Source organism: Triturus cristatus, chromosome 5_1 (assembly GCF_964204655.1).
Source record: "Triturus cristatus chromosome 5_1, aTriCri1.1, whole genome shotgun sequence".
NCBI lineage: Eukaryota > Metazoa > Chordata > Amphibia > Caudata > Salamandridae > Triturus > Triturus cristatus.
The window spans coordinates 702,172,203-702,187,570 of record NC_140587.1 but is presented as its reverse complement, the minus strand read 5'-3'; the positions used below and the strand labels follow the sequence as shown (position 1 = coordinate 702,187,570).

Below are 15,368 nucleotides of genomic sequence, written 5' to 3'. Positions count from 1 at the left end.
CGCACTGGGTACCTATTTCGGGTGGGTGCGTAGTGTTCGCAAGTATATTATGGTTTGAAAAAAACTTGCTGCCTCCTTCCTGGCCTCCAGCAATTTTCAGAAACAATAAAAATGTCATGATAACTTTGATGATTAATGTTCTTCCTAGAGAGAGATCAGAGTTTTGTCTAGTGAAAGAGTTGACTCCTGGAAAGGTAGCACAGAGGGTTAATGTGCCTGCTGCAAAGAACATGTACCATGCAGATCACAAAGTGCACTGCTTTAATGGGGGGATCATGATGAATGGTCATTTAATGTCAGCTGTAGATGATGGATCCCTGAACAGTGTCATGTATGTGCATGTTTGCATTGTGCTGAGGGGATTACCAGATAATTATTCACGCAGCTCTCTGATGGATGTCACATGCGGTTTTTCTGAGTCCCCAGATAGATCATGCAGTCTGTGTGTTCTCTTTTGTACTGCCAGTCACTGGTGTATTCAGCTGTGTAGCCTTGGACCGTGTCATGTATGTGCATGTAACTTGCATGATCGAGGTAACTATTAGCGGCGGTACTACGTGTCTCTCGGACCTCTTTCAAGTGCTCGCCGTCCTTTTTACCCAGCAACCCCCCCTCCCCAGGGGCGGCAATCTGAGAGATAGCCCCGGGCGCCACAAGCTCTAGCTGCGCGTCTGACACTATGTCCTCCCTCAATGAAAGAACAAGGATTTTGATGGCTCCGATAGCGGTATTCTATTACTCAGTTAAAAAACAGAAGACAGGGGCACCCCCTGGTAGAAGTGAAAAATGGGATACTGGGATCAAGGCTGCTGTGTTAGTTTAATACATGGCCACAGCCTATACGGCTACATTGCTACATTAGTATCTATTAAAAAGGTTTGCAAAAGAAGTTTTTGTCTTTGTTCTTGTTACTTAGTTTATTTGGTGACTTCTGTACTTTTAAATTAGTTGTTAGTTTATAAAAAAATTAATTAGTCAATGTAAGCTTGTGGACTGCTAAATTGTTTTAAATGAAGATATAGTTTATTTTAACAAAGAGTAGAACAGAACCTATTTTTTCAAAAGTATTTTATGATCCTCTGGGTGAGAGGAATAGATGTAATGCTTATAATTTCACTGGAGAGTCCCCTGAAGAAGATCTCGATTTACAAGCAAGTCATTAGTCCTCCTTTATACTAAGCAACTCTTTACACCAGCCTACTCATTTCACAGCATACTTCACTAAACAGAAGGTGTCCAGTGAACAAGAGTTAGGTACTTTTATTGCACACATCTCGATTCAAGTTAAGAATTGTACCACAAATACAACGTGTCTTAGTCCCTGTCAGTTTAGTTGGGCCATTGATGATAGGATGTATTCCCTCGGCGACAGTGGCAGTGCTGTAATCAAGTGAAATGCTTTATCTGTTACAAGCTTTATTTTTTGTGCTGCATGGACACTGGACTTTAGACACTATTATTATCCCTGGGAAAACTGGTTAATGCTTACCATTACATGCACTAGGAGGTCGCAAAACATGTTACCAACATGTATGTGGTATTTGTGTAGGGCAAACCTAGCGAAAAGGCAGTGGAGTGATGTGCAGGTTCAAAGGCAAGAAACAGTCAGCAGTGACAGGAGAGTTGGCTGAATTCTCGCAGCAAAAGTGTACTGTTTCTGCTTTGTGATGGAGTTTTTTAACCCCTTCGATGCGGCGCCGATTCCCGCTCAGCGCTGACCGTTTCTTGCGCGGGCGTGGTCATGACGGAACGGTTCCGTCATGAGCACAGCTCAACCGACGCTCATGACGGAACCGTTCTGTCATGAGCGCCGAAGGGGTTAAAGAGCTGCGTCTTTAACTCTTTTCTAAATTGGAGCAGCGTTGAGGCAGAGTTGATGTATATGGAAATCTGGCACCAGATTCTAGGTGCACAGACGGGAAAAGCTTTCTGCCTTGCTTTTTTAAAACAAATTTTTTTTTTACTATTCCTAGGGCTATATTTAAAGTTTGGCAGACAGAGAAAAGTACGTTAGGTGGACATTATGTCCACTAACCCTGATGGACTACTGGCTGTTAAATTTAGATGTCCCTGCTGGTCCAGCAGTGAGTTCTGTAACTTGATAGAAACTCCCTTTACAGCGGTTCCTGTCAGGGTACAAAAGACAGCCGTTTACCAAACTTTAACAGACTTTTTGTTTAAAAAAAATGTTTTCCCCAAAGTGGGAGTATGCTATTGGAAAATTCCTAACTAATTATCCCCACACCCAGAGAATTTTTCCTTGGATGTGGGAGACATTATTTGTGTTTTTACTGTCCACCCTAAATAAGGTGGGTGGCGTAAGCCCTTTCTCCGACGATCCCTAGTGCGTCAGGCCACGTGAGGAAGCATTCCCTCAACTGATCAATCTGTGCAAGCTATCTGTCAACAGAACAGGGACTCAGCCAACAGAAATGTGACAGCCCACACGATTCTAAATCAGGCGTGCAGACTGGGGTATAGCAGAATACCCTGTCTGTCAAACTCTAAATCTGGCCTATAGTCTCCAGTCTGATGATGTCCTAACTTCAGTTGTACCAAGAGCCATCTGAGATGGTGAGCATGTCTGCAAGAAATGCGGGAGCGGCGTCCTTTGTAAACGATGGCTTTGTAAGTGAGGCCGCTGGTCTTGAATATGGTGCTGGTCAGCAAGCAGGGACAAGTCTTTGTAACTCTGATGTATTTCACAGTTTACGATTGGGGTCCTGCTCCCTGTACTATTGGTTGTTGTGTTACAGCTCGCACGCTATGATGATAATCATGCATAGACTCGTTGGCCTCGCAGATGTCAGCGTTCGCTGTTGCAAGTACAATTTAGGAAGATAATTAAAAAAAAGGAAATACTGTACTGAAAAGATCTGTTTTCGAATAAATGCTATTACAGAACCTGTCTGTCACATTGACCTGCATATCCTTAATAAACATGCTTTAAAAAAAGTGTAAGTGAGAGTTTCAGCTTTAACCTGCATGGGCACCCTTCCAGTAGTAAGCCACTGCGTGACCAAGTAATTCAACAATGTTTGTGTTTTTCATGCAGTACTAAAACCCTCCTACCATTTTCGTGTTTTTTTCTGTGTTTTTTAAATTCAAAATAATCCCAAACCCTTTCCTGGCTGGACTTTGGAATGACAGCTTTGTATGATACAGAGCCACTGAATGCAATTTTATAACCAGCTTCTGTGCCCATCATTGCGAAGTCAGGCATGCGTTCCGGTGAGGTCGGTCTTAGTCAGTTTCGCTTTCTTTTTATTAACGATAGCTGGCAAAATATCATTACAAGAAATGTGAAATACCATAATATTGTATAATTTTAATGTATTCCTGTTGTTTTTGTTGTTGCAGTTGGGGGATGGCGGTCAACGTGTATTCCACCTCGATCACTCAGGAAACTATGAGTAGGCATGACATCATTGCCTGGGTGAATGACATCGTGTGTTCCAACTACACAAAAGTCGAACAGCTGTGTTCAGGTAAGAACATCTCCAGATTACCTCTGGTGATTGGAAACAGATTTTCATGCCTTTACTTGTTAATTACCCAAACCTGAATGCTCCTCCAGCAAAGTGAGAGGGAAGTACCAAAAATCCCCTAAGATCTTGTCTGCGACCTAACACATTACTCCCCATTCAATCGATTCCCAGAGTTTTAGCATACTCTTTCTTCACACTGCGAGTTGGTAAAGGTTGTTGAACTGTCCAAGACAAGTAACATTTTTTTGGGACTGGCCAGTTCTCCTGCGTCCTAAACCCAGTCCCGGTCAGTTTCACCAAATTAATACTTTGTTGATCGGGCACGTACATCTACTTTCTATTCTGGACTGCAATCTCTCTGCGCTCAAGATATTGTAAGTCTGTGTGTTTTTAACCACAATGTGTTCCTGCTATGTTTTTAGCTTCTAAAAATGCGTTATAAGGTCATTTCAAGAAGGAGAGTCATGTGTCTGTTTAATTCACTAGGCTTCATAGAGCTGTCCAGCAGAAGTGACCGCTGATGACTGGTGTCAGTGAAAATCAGTACCTTTAGCTAAAGTGGTAGAGTTGCATTCAAGAGCCTACCTATGTGAAACACATGTATAAACAGATGCATGCTAAGCACAACAGGTCATCATGCTTGTTGATATTTAGGAGTACAAGCTGGAGTTAGGTTGGGTGCAGTTGTCCTAAATACATCAAGGAGTAATTGAATTCGCCATCTACACCCAACAGTCTAAATATATGTTTATGTATGTTCAAAACACGGCGCAATCAAACTTATCGTTCAGCAGGGCTACCATGCTCACTGTGGTATATTATGTTGGTACAATAGGGCATGCACAAATTATTTTCAATCAACTAAGTTGTCTTCTAGTTTTTTTTGTTCTAATGTTGTACAGACACATCTCCACCACAATAGACCTCTCCTCCACTTCCCTCAGACAGTCTGTCAGTGCAAGAGGTACTGCTTCCAGACAGTTGATAGTGATCCTGAGTCTGATTAGCATTAGTCCCAAAATGGCTTCTCTTTCATTTGAGTTTTATTTCTGAAAGGTGATATATGCAGCATTGAGTCACAGGAGAACCTGTTAATTTATAAATCAGTAGTCGATGTAAACACATCAACTATTTGCCCCCAGCACTGTGATATCTGGATACGCTCCCATATCATGTTGTAAAAAGATGCAGCAGGAATTTCACATTTGGGGCGCCTGTCAGTCTTATTGCACTAAGTCTTGTGCTGCATGACTGGTGTGGCATAATAGTATATACTATGGGAAATTGAGGGAGCTTGAACCTTGCATTGCTATAGGTTTTAATATTAACTTTAAAGGCCTTAGACCATTCCATACCAGAAAAGTTAGTGCCACAATCTGCTCCATTTCATTTTCGCTAATTGTGGTGTTCGAGGTGAATCACTCAATTATACAGTAATTATATTGCATACGTTATATATTGCTCAACAATAAATCAGATATACTACCTCTACCTAACCATTACATCACAAGGAAAGCGTATTTGGAGGGAAAAACAGTTCTCATATACTAACCATGATAATATAGTGTAAGGCAAAGTACTGCATGCAATGTAATTTAGGTTATTATGACTGGCCTTGATATAATGTCATAAAACGATCAGTTGTTATACCGTTATATATTTGCAAGACGACCTTGCAGTTCAAAACTAAGATCACCCAGTATTGACACTTGGACAGAGGGCGTCAGCTTGTGAGGCAAAGAGGGGCAAGTGTCTTTGGTTGACATGAATAGTTTACCATCTTAAGTACTGAGAAGTAGCTATTTTGTATATATCTAGTGTCTCTTGGAATTATGTACTTATATACTTATAGACATATCCTTCATCGTAAGCAGGTTACCCATCAGCCACCTCTAGTCGTTAATGTCTGCCGCTGCTTTCTTACATCTGTGGATGCTCAGGGCCACCAGATCATGTCTGTAGAAGCATCTGGTCAGTTCTTGCGATTGTTTCACAGTTCGCCATATCAGAGAGGATACTTACGTGACTGTAGTTGTTGGCCATGATATGTCGGTTTTAAAGCATGAATTACTTTTAAAAAAAAAGCCCATTGCCTATTAGTTTGCATTGTAAAGGGTTATGTATTGTTTGTGCATGATGAAATATGGATTAGTACTGAGCACTATTATTTTCCTTGTATGTTTATATATCAGTTCACAATAGCATGTGCACCAGAAAAGCCCCCTGTGTGGTGGCAAACAGAACACACAAAATGATGATCTGAATCATGCCCATTCTTTTGACATTGAACTACATATGTGTGACCTTTCTCCTGTGACAACAGAGAAGCCCTCTGATGGACCACGTAAGAGCAGTTCCCTGCAAAAGATACACCGTTCATTCATTATTCTGTACATGCCAGGTCTGTTACTGGTTGGATGATCTGACACATGTTTAACGTTAATCCTCCCTATAGGTATTTTATTCATTCTCACTAAGTAAAATCTGGCCTCACTGTGTTTGTTAGTCTTAACAATTGTCAGCCGCCTGTACTGACCATTGAATTTAAGTACACGGTCAGCTCACCGCATGTGCTGGAACCCATTACATTCCTGCTTGTGTCAAGAGGCAACAAAGAGCATATACAAATCAGAACCGGTGCTCAACCCTGTTGTCTTCCCAAAACCAGAATGACCAGTGAAGGAAAGCGTTGGATACTGTGTGGACACAGGACACTTGAGGAAACATAGCAAGGGAAGAAGGGAATCGGCTGGCTCTAGAAATTTTCGGATGACTTCAAACACTCAGTCTGAAACAAAGACTATGTAGCTAATAGTGGATATATTGGTTAGGAATGCAGCTCAAAGAACATGAATAATAAACTCAGCCTCCACAAGCAAGATGGACGCTGTAGTGTGAGGAGGAGCTTGAAACAATTCAAAGACAAATCGGGACTCTGTTGGGAAAAAAAGCAGGAAAGGGGAGAAGAGGGTAAGCTAAGCAATAGCAAACCCAAGAATGAAGGAAATTCGGGAACAACAAAAACTAATTGAGATGCACAATGCAGGGGTGAACTTGACAGCAAGCGAGAAAACCCACCATCTCGGTGTATTCTCTTTTAAACTAACATATCCTGAAAGTGAAACCATCACAGGAAATTAAGACTGTGCAAGATGTGGTAAAACACCGTGTTCCCCATGCAAAATATCGTAGAGCAGGTTGGCCGCTGTACTATTCTTTACAGTGTGTCCATTCTGTGTAACCCATTTCTCTTCCCAATATTGTGACTGCACGTGCCGAAGACTGTTCCTTTTAGTATTCCTGTGGCACGTGGAACACTCTGCCATGTAATGCCTGGTCTCTGCAGTCTCTACTGCCCAACCCTCTCGGAATGTTTCTCTCAGAACAGCTGCCTGTAAGTAAGTGGCCAGATGCAGCTATCACGATGCTGTTATTGATGCTGACCCCCAGCAGCGTGCCTCATTCTATTCTCCTGAAGGCTGTCCTCTTCAATCGTTTGTGTACATGGGGGTAGACTGTTGAATTTATCGGAAGGTGAACGACCAGGGATAGTTCACAGGTCCAATTTGTGATGTGGGTGACTGCAATATCATGGCCTTTTGCCAGCGTATAATATTTCAGTGTGATGGGGCAAACAACTCACCATTCAAGGTGCAACAGGGTTCTTTCTTACTTACAAATGATGTGTTCCCTCTGGTGTTTCTGACACTACTGCGTACTCTGGAGCTCTTCTGAAGGGTGATCTATTCTTCACGCCTTACTTTTGTGTAACATTAATGTCTTAAAAGTAGTTCCATGACTGAAGTACATGTCGTAGAACTTCAATCCCTAGTTAATAGTTTGTCCCAGACCATACTTCTCTGTTTAGTTCTCCTCTGTGCTATATTGAAGAACTTGGGCTCGGATGATGGGTTTGAACTACCAGTCTCAGCAGTCCAGACAGCCTGGACCCAGATCTGGCAGGAGGGTATGGGGCACTGGGTTCACGCTGGCAGTCCAGCATGTGGCATACAGCTGTAAGTCTCTTGTACGGGGTGTTCCCAGTGAGCACTATTCAAGAGTGCGGTTCCATGAAGGACAGCGCTCACTAGCAGAGATGGCACTGCGGTCTGCATGACTTGAATGCTGAACCGAAACCGAGCGCTAAAGACCAAGCATGAGAAATGATCTTTGTGACACATCTCAATATTTAACATCTGTCTTTAGTCTTTCGATGATGGTTGTTGACGTTCGCCTTTTCTTGTTCATTCAAAAGAAGAAATGAAGCACATACATGTCATCATTTGAAGACGAAAGACGGAGATCTCGTAAATAAAATTGGGGGAAATATATTTTCTCCATTGACTAACACTGAAACAGAGGCTGCTATAATGAAGCCCTTGTTTTGTTTGAAATCGGGACTCTCCCGCATGAATCGGACATGCTGCCATGTATGCATACATCAAAAGTGTAGAGAAGACAACCCACAGCGTTACCAGTGGCAGCCCTGGTGTAAATGAAAGCCTCGATGGCTACTCTCACGGGAGATGTCCAGATGCACTTGACATAATAAGCACACCACTGCACCCTCTACAAGAGATGTATCCAAGGCAGATCCGGGAAAACGGATTTCCAGGCTAACCATTATTATTTAGATGACTCCTATAGTCATTGTTGTTCTTTTAACTTCCGTGACTATTTTTAAAATCTTGTACAGATCTCTCTTTCTGGATCTATGTTGGATACGCCTACACTTAACTCTTTGAATTCAGGTGACATGCACGTGGCAGCACATCGGCGGCCTCTTCCTGATCTGGGTGATCTCAGCAGCAAAGGAGAGAGGGCCTGACAATAACAAAGGGTGCTGCTGATTGTTTTAAAGTCTTTGCCGCATGGATGCCGCCTGCTGTAGCAGGATCGCCACGCTGGCAGGTGATCCTGCTGTGATTGCCAGTGGGCTCAGTGCAGAACCGTGCATGCCCTGGAATGAAAGGAATCTGGCCGTATCTTGACGTCCTAGCATCCCCCCTTGTGGCTTCGTTTGTTGTGCTTCGGGCAGAGGTGTGCTGCTGACCACAGTGAGATTGAAAGATATACCGGTGCCAGTGTAAGGTGTGGGAAACCCAAAACATGCCTTTGTTTCATATGAAGCACATGTACGATCATGCCTCCCTTAACTTTGGAGTTCATTGTTTAATTTGAAGCAAGAATAAACCACATTTTCATGTCTCCCTGCTGCTAAATAGCTTAACTCCCATTTTACAAGCAAAATGAAATGTGAACACGTCAGCGAGATAGCACATCTCTACAACTCGTTTTTTGTGCCCTTTCTGTCCGTTTCCTTTCGCGTGGCATCCAAAAACCAGCACACTTACTCCCTTCGATCATGCTTTTTTTTATCTGTTTCTTTTTTAAATAGCTAGTGAGTTTTAAATTTTTATATTATTTCCATTTAACTTGTAATGCGCATGAATCACCCCGGGAGGGGCATCTCAGCACCGGATGGGTCACCTCCTTGACCCATCTTCTCTTATATTCGTTTGAAGGAAGTTGCACTGGTCTTGTGTCTGTACTTCTCTTTGGAGTGTGGTTAAAATCCCCCCTCTCTGGGAGTTTGGCTAATCCTTTTTATATTCCTCAGGCTCGGATTAGCATTATGTGTCTGCTGCGATCCTGCAATCCACTGTGCTGTTCTAAAGTGTGGTAGGAATCAAATCAAATAAAGTGATAGCCAACTCAAGGAATAGTGCAATAAAGCAAACTCATTAGAAATAAGTTGGCCAACACTGCACTCATCATGTAGGATTTTACTGTTTCCCCAATTAGTTTTTTTACTTTACTCATTTGTTTAATTTGAGATGCAAACTATACATTGGCATAATTTGTCATGCAAACTTCAAATGTTTTGAATAACAAGGGAATCAAAAATATATCTGATTGCTAATAATGGTTTAACTTATTTAACTGTTTACTACTTTTAGCCCATATCGGTTTGGGGTCTTATTTGCGTTCTGTTTTCACCGGATCAAGGCAGAGTAGCTGTGCCCTATATTGAGTTGTGTAAGAGTGGAGTATTGTTGATTTGTCCCAAATAGTTGGAGTTCAGGTAATCAATGGATTATATAGTTGCCTATGCCTGCTCATTATAGAGTCAGAAACTATAAGCAGTAGTGGCTGTTTAGTATTGTGTAGTGGCTGTACTGAGTTTTGGCATTCAGTAATACTTCATGGCTGGAGAGGGTCCGGGTGATTGAGTAAGAGTTTGATTAACGTTGTTGATGATGCAGCAGTTTGTATGTGGCCTAAGCGGGAAGTGTTGGGTCTCATGGATGAAGCTCAGAGATGTTCTACAACCGTGCTCTGGCAGTCTATCTCTGTGCTTACCCTTGGGTTGTAGCACGAAGGTGAAGGACAGAGGGCCTGATTTAGATCTTGGCGATTGGGTTACTCTGTCACCTCGGTGACAGATATCCTGTCCCCAGAAATATAAATCCCATAGGGTATAATGGGAACGCATATGTTTAAGGCAATAGGCATTTAAGGGTGGGTTGTTATTACTCTATATTAAAGCCTGCAGACAGGTATTTTGATCTCACAGATTACTATTGCAGGCAAAGGTTTGGGGTTGGTCTGACCATATGACAAATCCATGACAAATCCATGAATGTAGATGATTTGCTCAGTGAAAATCTTTGTTAAGCGCTCTTAGGAGAAATAATGTTTGGTACTTAGCCATTTGAATTTTTATGACTATATGTCTGAGGGTTGCCTTGTGGAAAAGGTTGATTGGAGCGCTAGGGAACATTTTGTCCAGTGCCTTAGGTCTAGTCTGCTCATCATGGAATGTTATGAAAATGGTATTTGGTCTAGCTTATTAGTTGCGAAAAGCATTTGTTAAAGACAATAAGTCTTTAACAGTTGGTTGCTATCACACTGTATTACTGGCTATAGACAGGTTATAAATTACCATAGATAGTAGGCAAGGATTTTGATGTTGGCCTCCCACTCTAACAAACCCGGGGGGAGGGGAGGGGGGTCACTGTGAGGATTTTTGTTATGGCCCTGTTGAGAGGAGTTGTATGTTGTTTTGAAAGCTGCATTTTGTTTTAGATATTTGTAATTTTATACCTGTATGCATGATGGTGGCCAGCGTATGTGTACTTGCCTGAATTAGGTAAGGGGTAAATTACGCCAATGGTAAAGAATAAAGGCTTCATCGGTTCATTGGGAAAAGTCATGCCAACTTTTATGGGTTTTTCCTTTTTTTTATAAAATGTTGTGGTGAAGACAGTAGCCCTACTCTGCCTATCATGGAAGCATGTGTGAAAGGCACCAGGCTTTTAAGAATTGATTGTTATTACACTGTGCTAAAGCCTGCAGGCCTCTATTTTGCTTCTTTGAATTTCGCAGGTTTCCATAGTAGCAAGGGTTTTGGTGAACTAGCCTAACAAACCGTGAGGATAGAAGATATGCACTACAATAATCGTTGTTAGGCTCTCTTAGGAGATGTAGTATTTTGCTTTGTAACTGTGATTTTGCATACATTTGTATTCTTATGGCGGTCTGACTGATGATTACCATGCGGAAGCCTTGCTCTCTGTACAGTAGGCTTGAGTTGGCTGTGGTGACAAACCTATGATAAAGGCTTTAGGCCAGATTGTGTATTATGAAAGGTTACGCTAAAGGCAGTAGGCGTGCTATGTTCATCATGAAAAGAATATGTTAAAGCCAATAGGCATTTATTGGTGGATTGTTACTGATTGAATGCATACATATTGTTTTTGTGGTACATGGACTCTCACAGATTACGTTATTAGGGTTTAGTGGTGGGTTACCCCCTCCCCCACCTGCCTAACCCTGGGTATGCACGGTGAGAATCCTTGTTAAGCCCTCTTAGAAGAGATAGTATTTTGCTTTGGCATCTGTAATTTTCTATACATTTGCAATTTTATGACTGTATGCCTTGTAGGAAAACTTAGTGCAATAAGTCTGGGTAGTTATGCCAGATGCAATAGGTTTGACCTTGTTATTATGAAAAGTTATTACAAAGGCAGTATGCCTGACTAACTCTTTGTGCACTGTATATGGTAAATAGGACTTGAACAGTGGATTGTTATTGCTTTATGTTACGGGTCATAGAAAGGTATTTAGTTACATGTAATCTCACTGATTAATAGTAGGCAAGGGTTTTGGTCACCCACCGTGATTAACCCGGATAGTAAAATGTCACTGTGACGATGTTTGTTAGGCCCTATTGAGAAGCGTTGCAGATTGTTTAGCTAACTGTAATTTTATAAATGTATGGTTGCCAGTTTATGTGCACTTCAGTAGGCTTGTGGTGTATATAGTGTTAAGCCATTGGTAAACAGCCCTTATTGGTTCACTCGGAAACATTGTTAGATTCTTTACTTGTGATCTGTTTGTAATGAAAAGTTGTAAGAAAGCAAGTAGGCCTTACTTTACTAATTGTGAAAATCATGTGTTAAAGGCAGAATGCTTCTAAGAGTGGATTGTAATTACATTGTCTAAAGCATGTAGGCAGGTATTTTGTTACATGGAATCTCGCAGATTACCGTAGTAGTGAAAGTTTTTGGTGTCATTGAACCACCCAATAAACCAGGGCTCTAAACGATTTGCACTATAGTAATTCTTATTGGGTTGTATTAGTAGGATTTTGATATCGTTTTGACAATTGTAGTTTGTAAATATTTGTAATTTTATTACGGTGTACCCGATGGTTGCCTTTTGGGACGGCTTATGACCAATACAGGATGTCTTAGTTGGTTATGGTGGAAAACCAATGATAAAGGTTGTAAGCCTGATTGCTTATAGCGAAATGTTATTACTAAGGCATTAGGCCTAACATATTGATTGTGAAAAACATATGTTGAAATCAATAGGCATTTATGGGTACATTTTTATCACTGTTTTTGAAAGCCTACAGATAGGTATTTTGTTACATGAAATCTCACAGATTACCGAAGTAGGCAGGGGTTTTGGTGCTGATTACCCCCTAACAAACCGTGGGTATAGAAGATTTTCACTGTCAGACGGCTTGAGAAATAACATTTTGCTTTGCCAGCTGTAAATTTGTATACAATGTAATTTTATAACATATTTGCCTATGGTTGCCTTGTGGAAAAGCTCACATTCCGTTCAAGAGGCTTCAATTAGTTAAGCTTCGAAGCGAATGATAAAAGCTAGAGAGGCCTGACTGGTTCACTAGGAAAAATATTTCCAATGCCGTATGTCTAATGTGTTTATTATGACAAGTTATAATAAATGCAGTAGGTCTGACATATTAATTGTGAAAAGCATATGTTAAAGTCAATAGGCATTTGACGGATTCTTAAATCTCTGTTTTAAATGAGAGACGGGTATTTTGTTCCATTAAATGTCGTAGATTTCCTTTGCAGAGATAGATTCTGGTGTTAGTTGCTGCCTCTGGCAAATGCTTGGGGAGATTTACACTATAACAATTCTTATTAGAATCTCTTCTTAGCTGTCTACCAGGATTTTGTAATATAAATCATTAAATAATACATACATACATTACCATGCATTCATCTCTCTCCCTCTCTCTCTATATATATATATATAGATATAGATATATATATATAGGCACATGTATGCCACTGTGGTTATACATGAGTCGGAGTTTCCATGGGAAAGGTTCTTTTTTTCTTTTCTAATAATGTTGGCATAGAATCTACACAAAACTGTTTTAATAAAAAAAGTTCATCCACCTCAGCTCCATTCTGGAAAGTTTCGGGGTGATCCATCAAGCGGGGGCAAAGAAAAAATGGGGCCCCAAAACACTTTTTCCCCCTGCATTTTTTATTGGTAAAATTAGATAACGGTACAGGAGGAACAGATAAACAGAATGACACCAAATTTGACAGAAAGCTTGATCTTCACTCAGAAAACATGCTTTTTGTAATGTGGTGTAATTCCGTACAGCTGTTTTAGAGAGATTAAGGTTTAAAATGTATAGATATCTGTTACCGTGGAACTCGCATTGAACAGCAGGGGAAGGGGCCGTGGGGCCAACAAAATAAATAATTGCACTGTTACAGTTGTACAGGTGTTTGTAGGACCTATTGTGACCCGTTTGGTCCAGTGAGACTCCAAAAGGACAAAAATAAATCCTAAAAAGTCAGTTAAAAAAAATCAGTAAACTGACAACCCACCCCTGTGCCCATCTGGCTAATAAAAATCTAGAACATATGTTATTTAAATACAGTTTCTAATCATATCATCTAAACCTGTAATCAAAAGATAACACATTTTAGCAGAGTTGCTTACCTGCATTCGCTAAGACTTGCTATATATCATTTGTGTATCTAGAAATGTTCTATGAAAATGTTAAAGACCATTTTCAAATACAAAAAAATCATTCCCTCATTTTACATATTTAATACGTTAATATTTAAAAAATATAGCAGTATAAAAGTGAAGGTTTTTTTTCTCCTAGTGTGATAGATATGTCTGATCATGTTAAAGGAAACGACAAACACAATTCGAAAGAAAAATCTTTGGTCTCACCAAGAATGTCCCTACTTTTCTCAGACGTGCTGGCATTCTTCGTGCATCTCTTAATACAGAGACACTTGGGGTGCCCCTCTGTACTCTGCGGGTTTGGAAACTTCAGTGCCTTCCCTTCTCACTGTTTTATTAAGAAGAAACATTGGACTTCACCTGACCAAGTCTATATACCTGAACCTTTTTGTTTCCACTCACGAGCAGCTTGGATGCTTTGCTGTGTGCATTTGTGTAAAGTAGGGGTGGGATTTGGATAAAGACTACTACATTTCAGAATTTATTTTTGGAAGAAACTACCACTCCTCAACTGACATTCCCCTTCACTAGTGAGAGAAGTGTGTTTGAACTACTGATCAACAGTCTGTGCTTGACGAAGCAAAGGAGTCCCAAACATTTCGATTTATACTTGGTTTCTCAGTAACTACCTCATTGATTTCACTCTGCACATCAAAAATTAGTTGACCCTAGTTAGGTAATTGGCCTAACATTCTGATCTTAATTTATTGTGTTTTTGCAGTAGGATCCTTTAATCAAGCACGCTTACTATAGTGGTCATTAGCGCCACAAGGTTTTGCTATCCTCGGTTTGCGCTTCTTCCTAGGCTATGTTTGAAGTGGAGTTTCCATTCATACTACATTTTTGCCATCCGCATATTCAAATAAACGCTTCCTGATATCCTCAAGGGACGTTGGTTTCAGTGATATGCGTATCATCTGCACATTGGGTTACGTTCTGACATTCAGACTCGGTGCCCTGTCTCCAGCTTTGCTGCTGCTACTCCATGTGATGCCTTTCATCTGCCGCTGGCATACAGATCCTCAGCGCTTTCTTTAAAGGCCTAACATGCTGTATTGTTTTTCCCCTTGCCTCAGCTGACATTTCTCTTACATAACTGGAATATGCGGTGCCGCCTTAAACAAAAGTGGTTTTGTTCAGAGCCTTTCTTCATCTTCGCTGAATAGGACAGAGTCCTCATTAACTATCCGGCAAACAGTCCAGATCGCTTCTATCTTTTGGAGAGTTCCCAACCTTCTATTTGCTACTGGAGTAAATAACTGCAGGAAATCATTTAAGGACATTTCAGGGTGAACACTTATTCTTGCAAGAGCTCCACAGAAACACATGCTGGGTCTCAGTATAGGCCACATCAGATTTGGAATAGTGATGATACTCTATTTCGTGTCACATCTACAATAGGCAACCATGACTTCCGTCCATCTTCATCTGGACAGAATATGGTGAAACCAAAACCAGGTAATTGGGCCTATTGCATTATTTTTTCTGGATTCTACCTGTACCCCAGGACTTGAACCGATCCAACAGATGAGATATTTGCCTTGCGAGTCAGGTGATCCATCA

The 15,368-nt window shown here is 40.9% G+C and overlaps 1 protein-coding gene across 3 annotated transcripts in view; it reads left to right on the top strand.

Annotated features, from left to right (window-relative positions):
* MAPRE2 (microtubule associated protein RP/EB family member 2) overlaps window positions 1-15,368 on the top strand; it is a 672,904-nt gene that overhangs the window by 524,388 nt on the left and 133,148 nt on the right. For all 3 annotated transcript variants that reach the window (XM_085605669.1, XM_085605668.1, XM_085605671.1), the window contains one exon: window positions 3,361-3,488. In XM_085605669.1, the coding sequence (XP_085461795.1) occupies window positions 3,368-3,488 (121 nt within the window). In that variant the 5' untranslated portion in view covers window positions 3,361-3,367. The remainder of the gene's footprint in view (window positions 1-3,360; window positions 3,489-15,368) is intronic.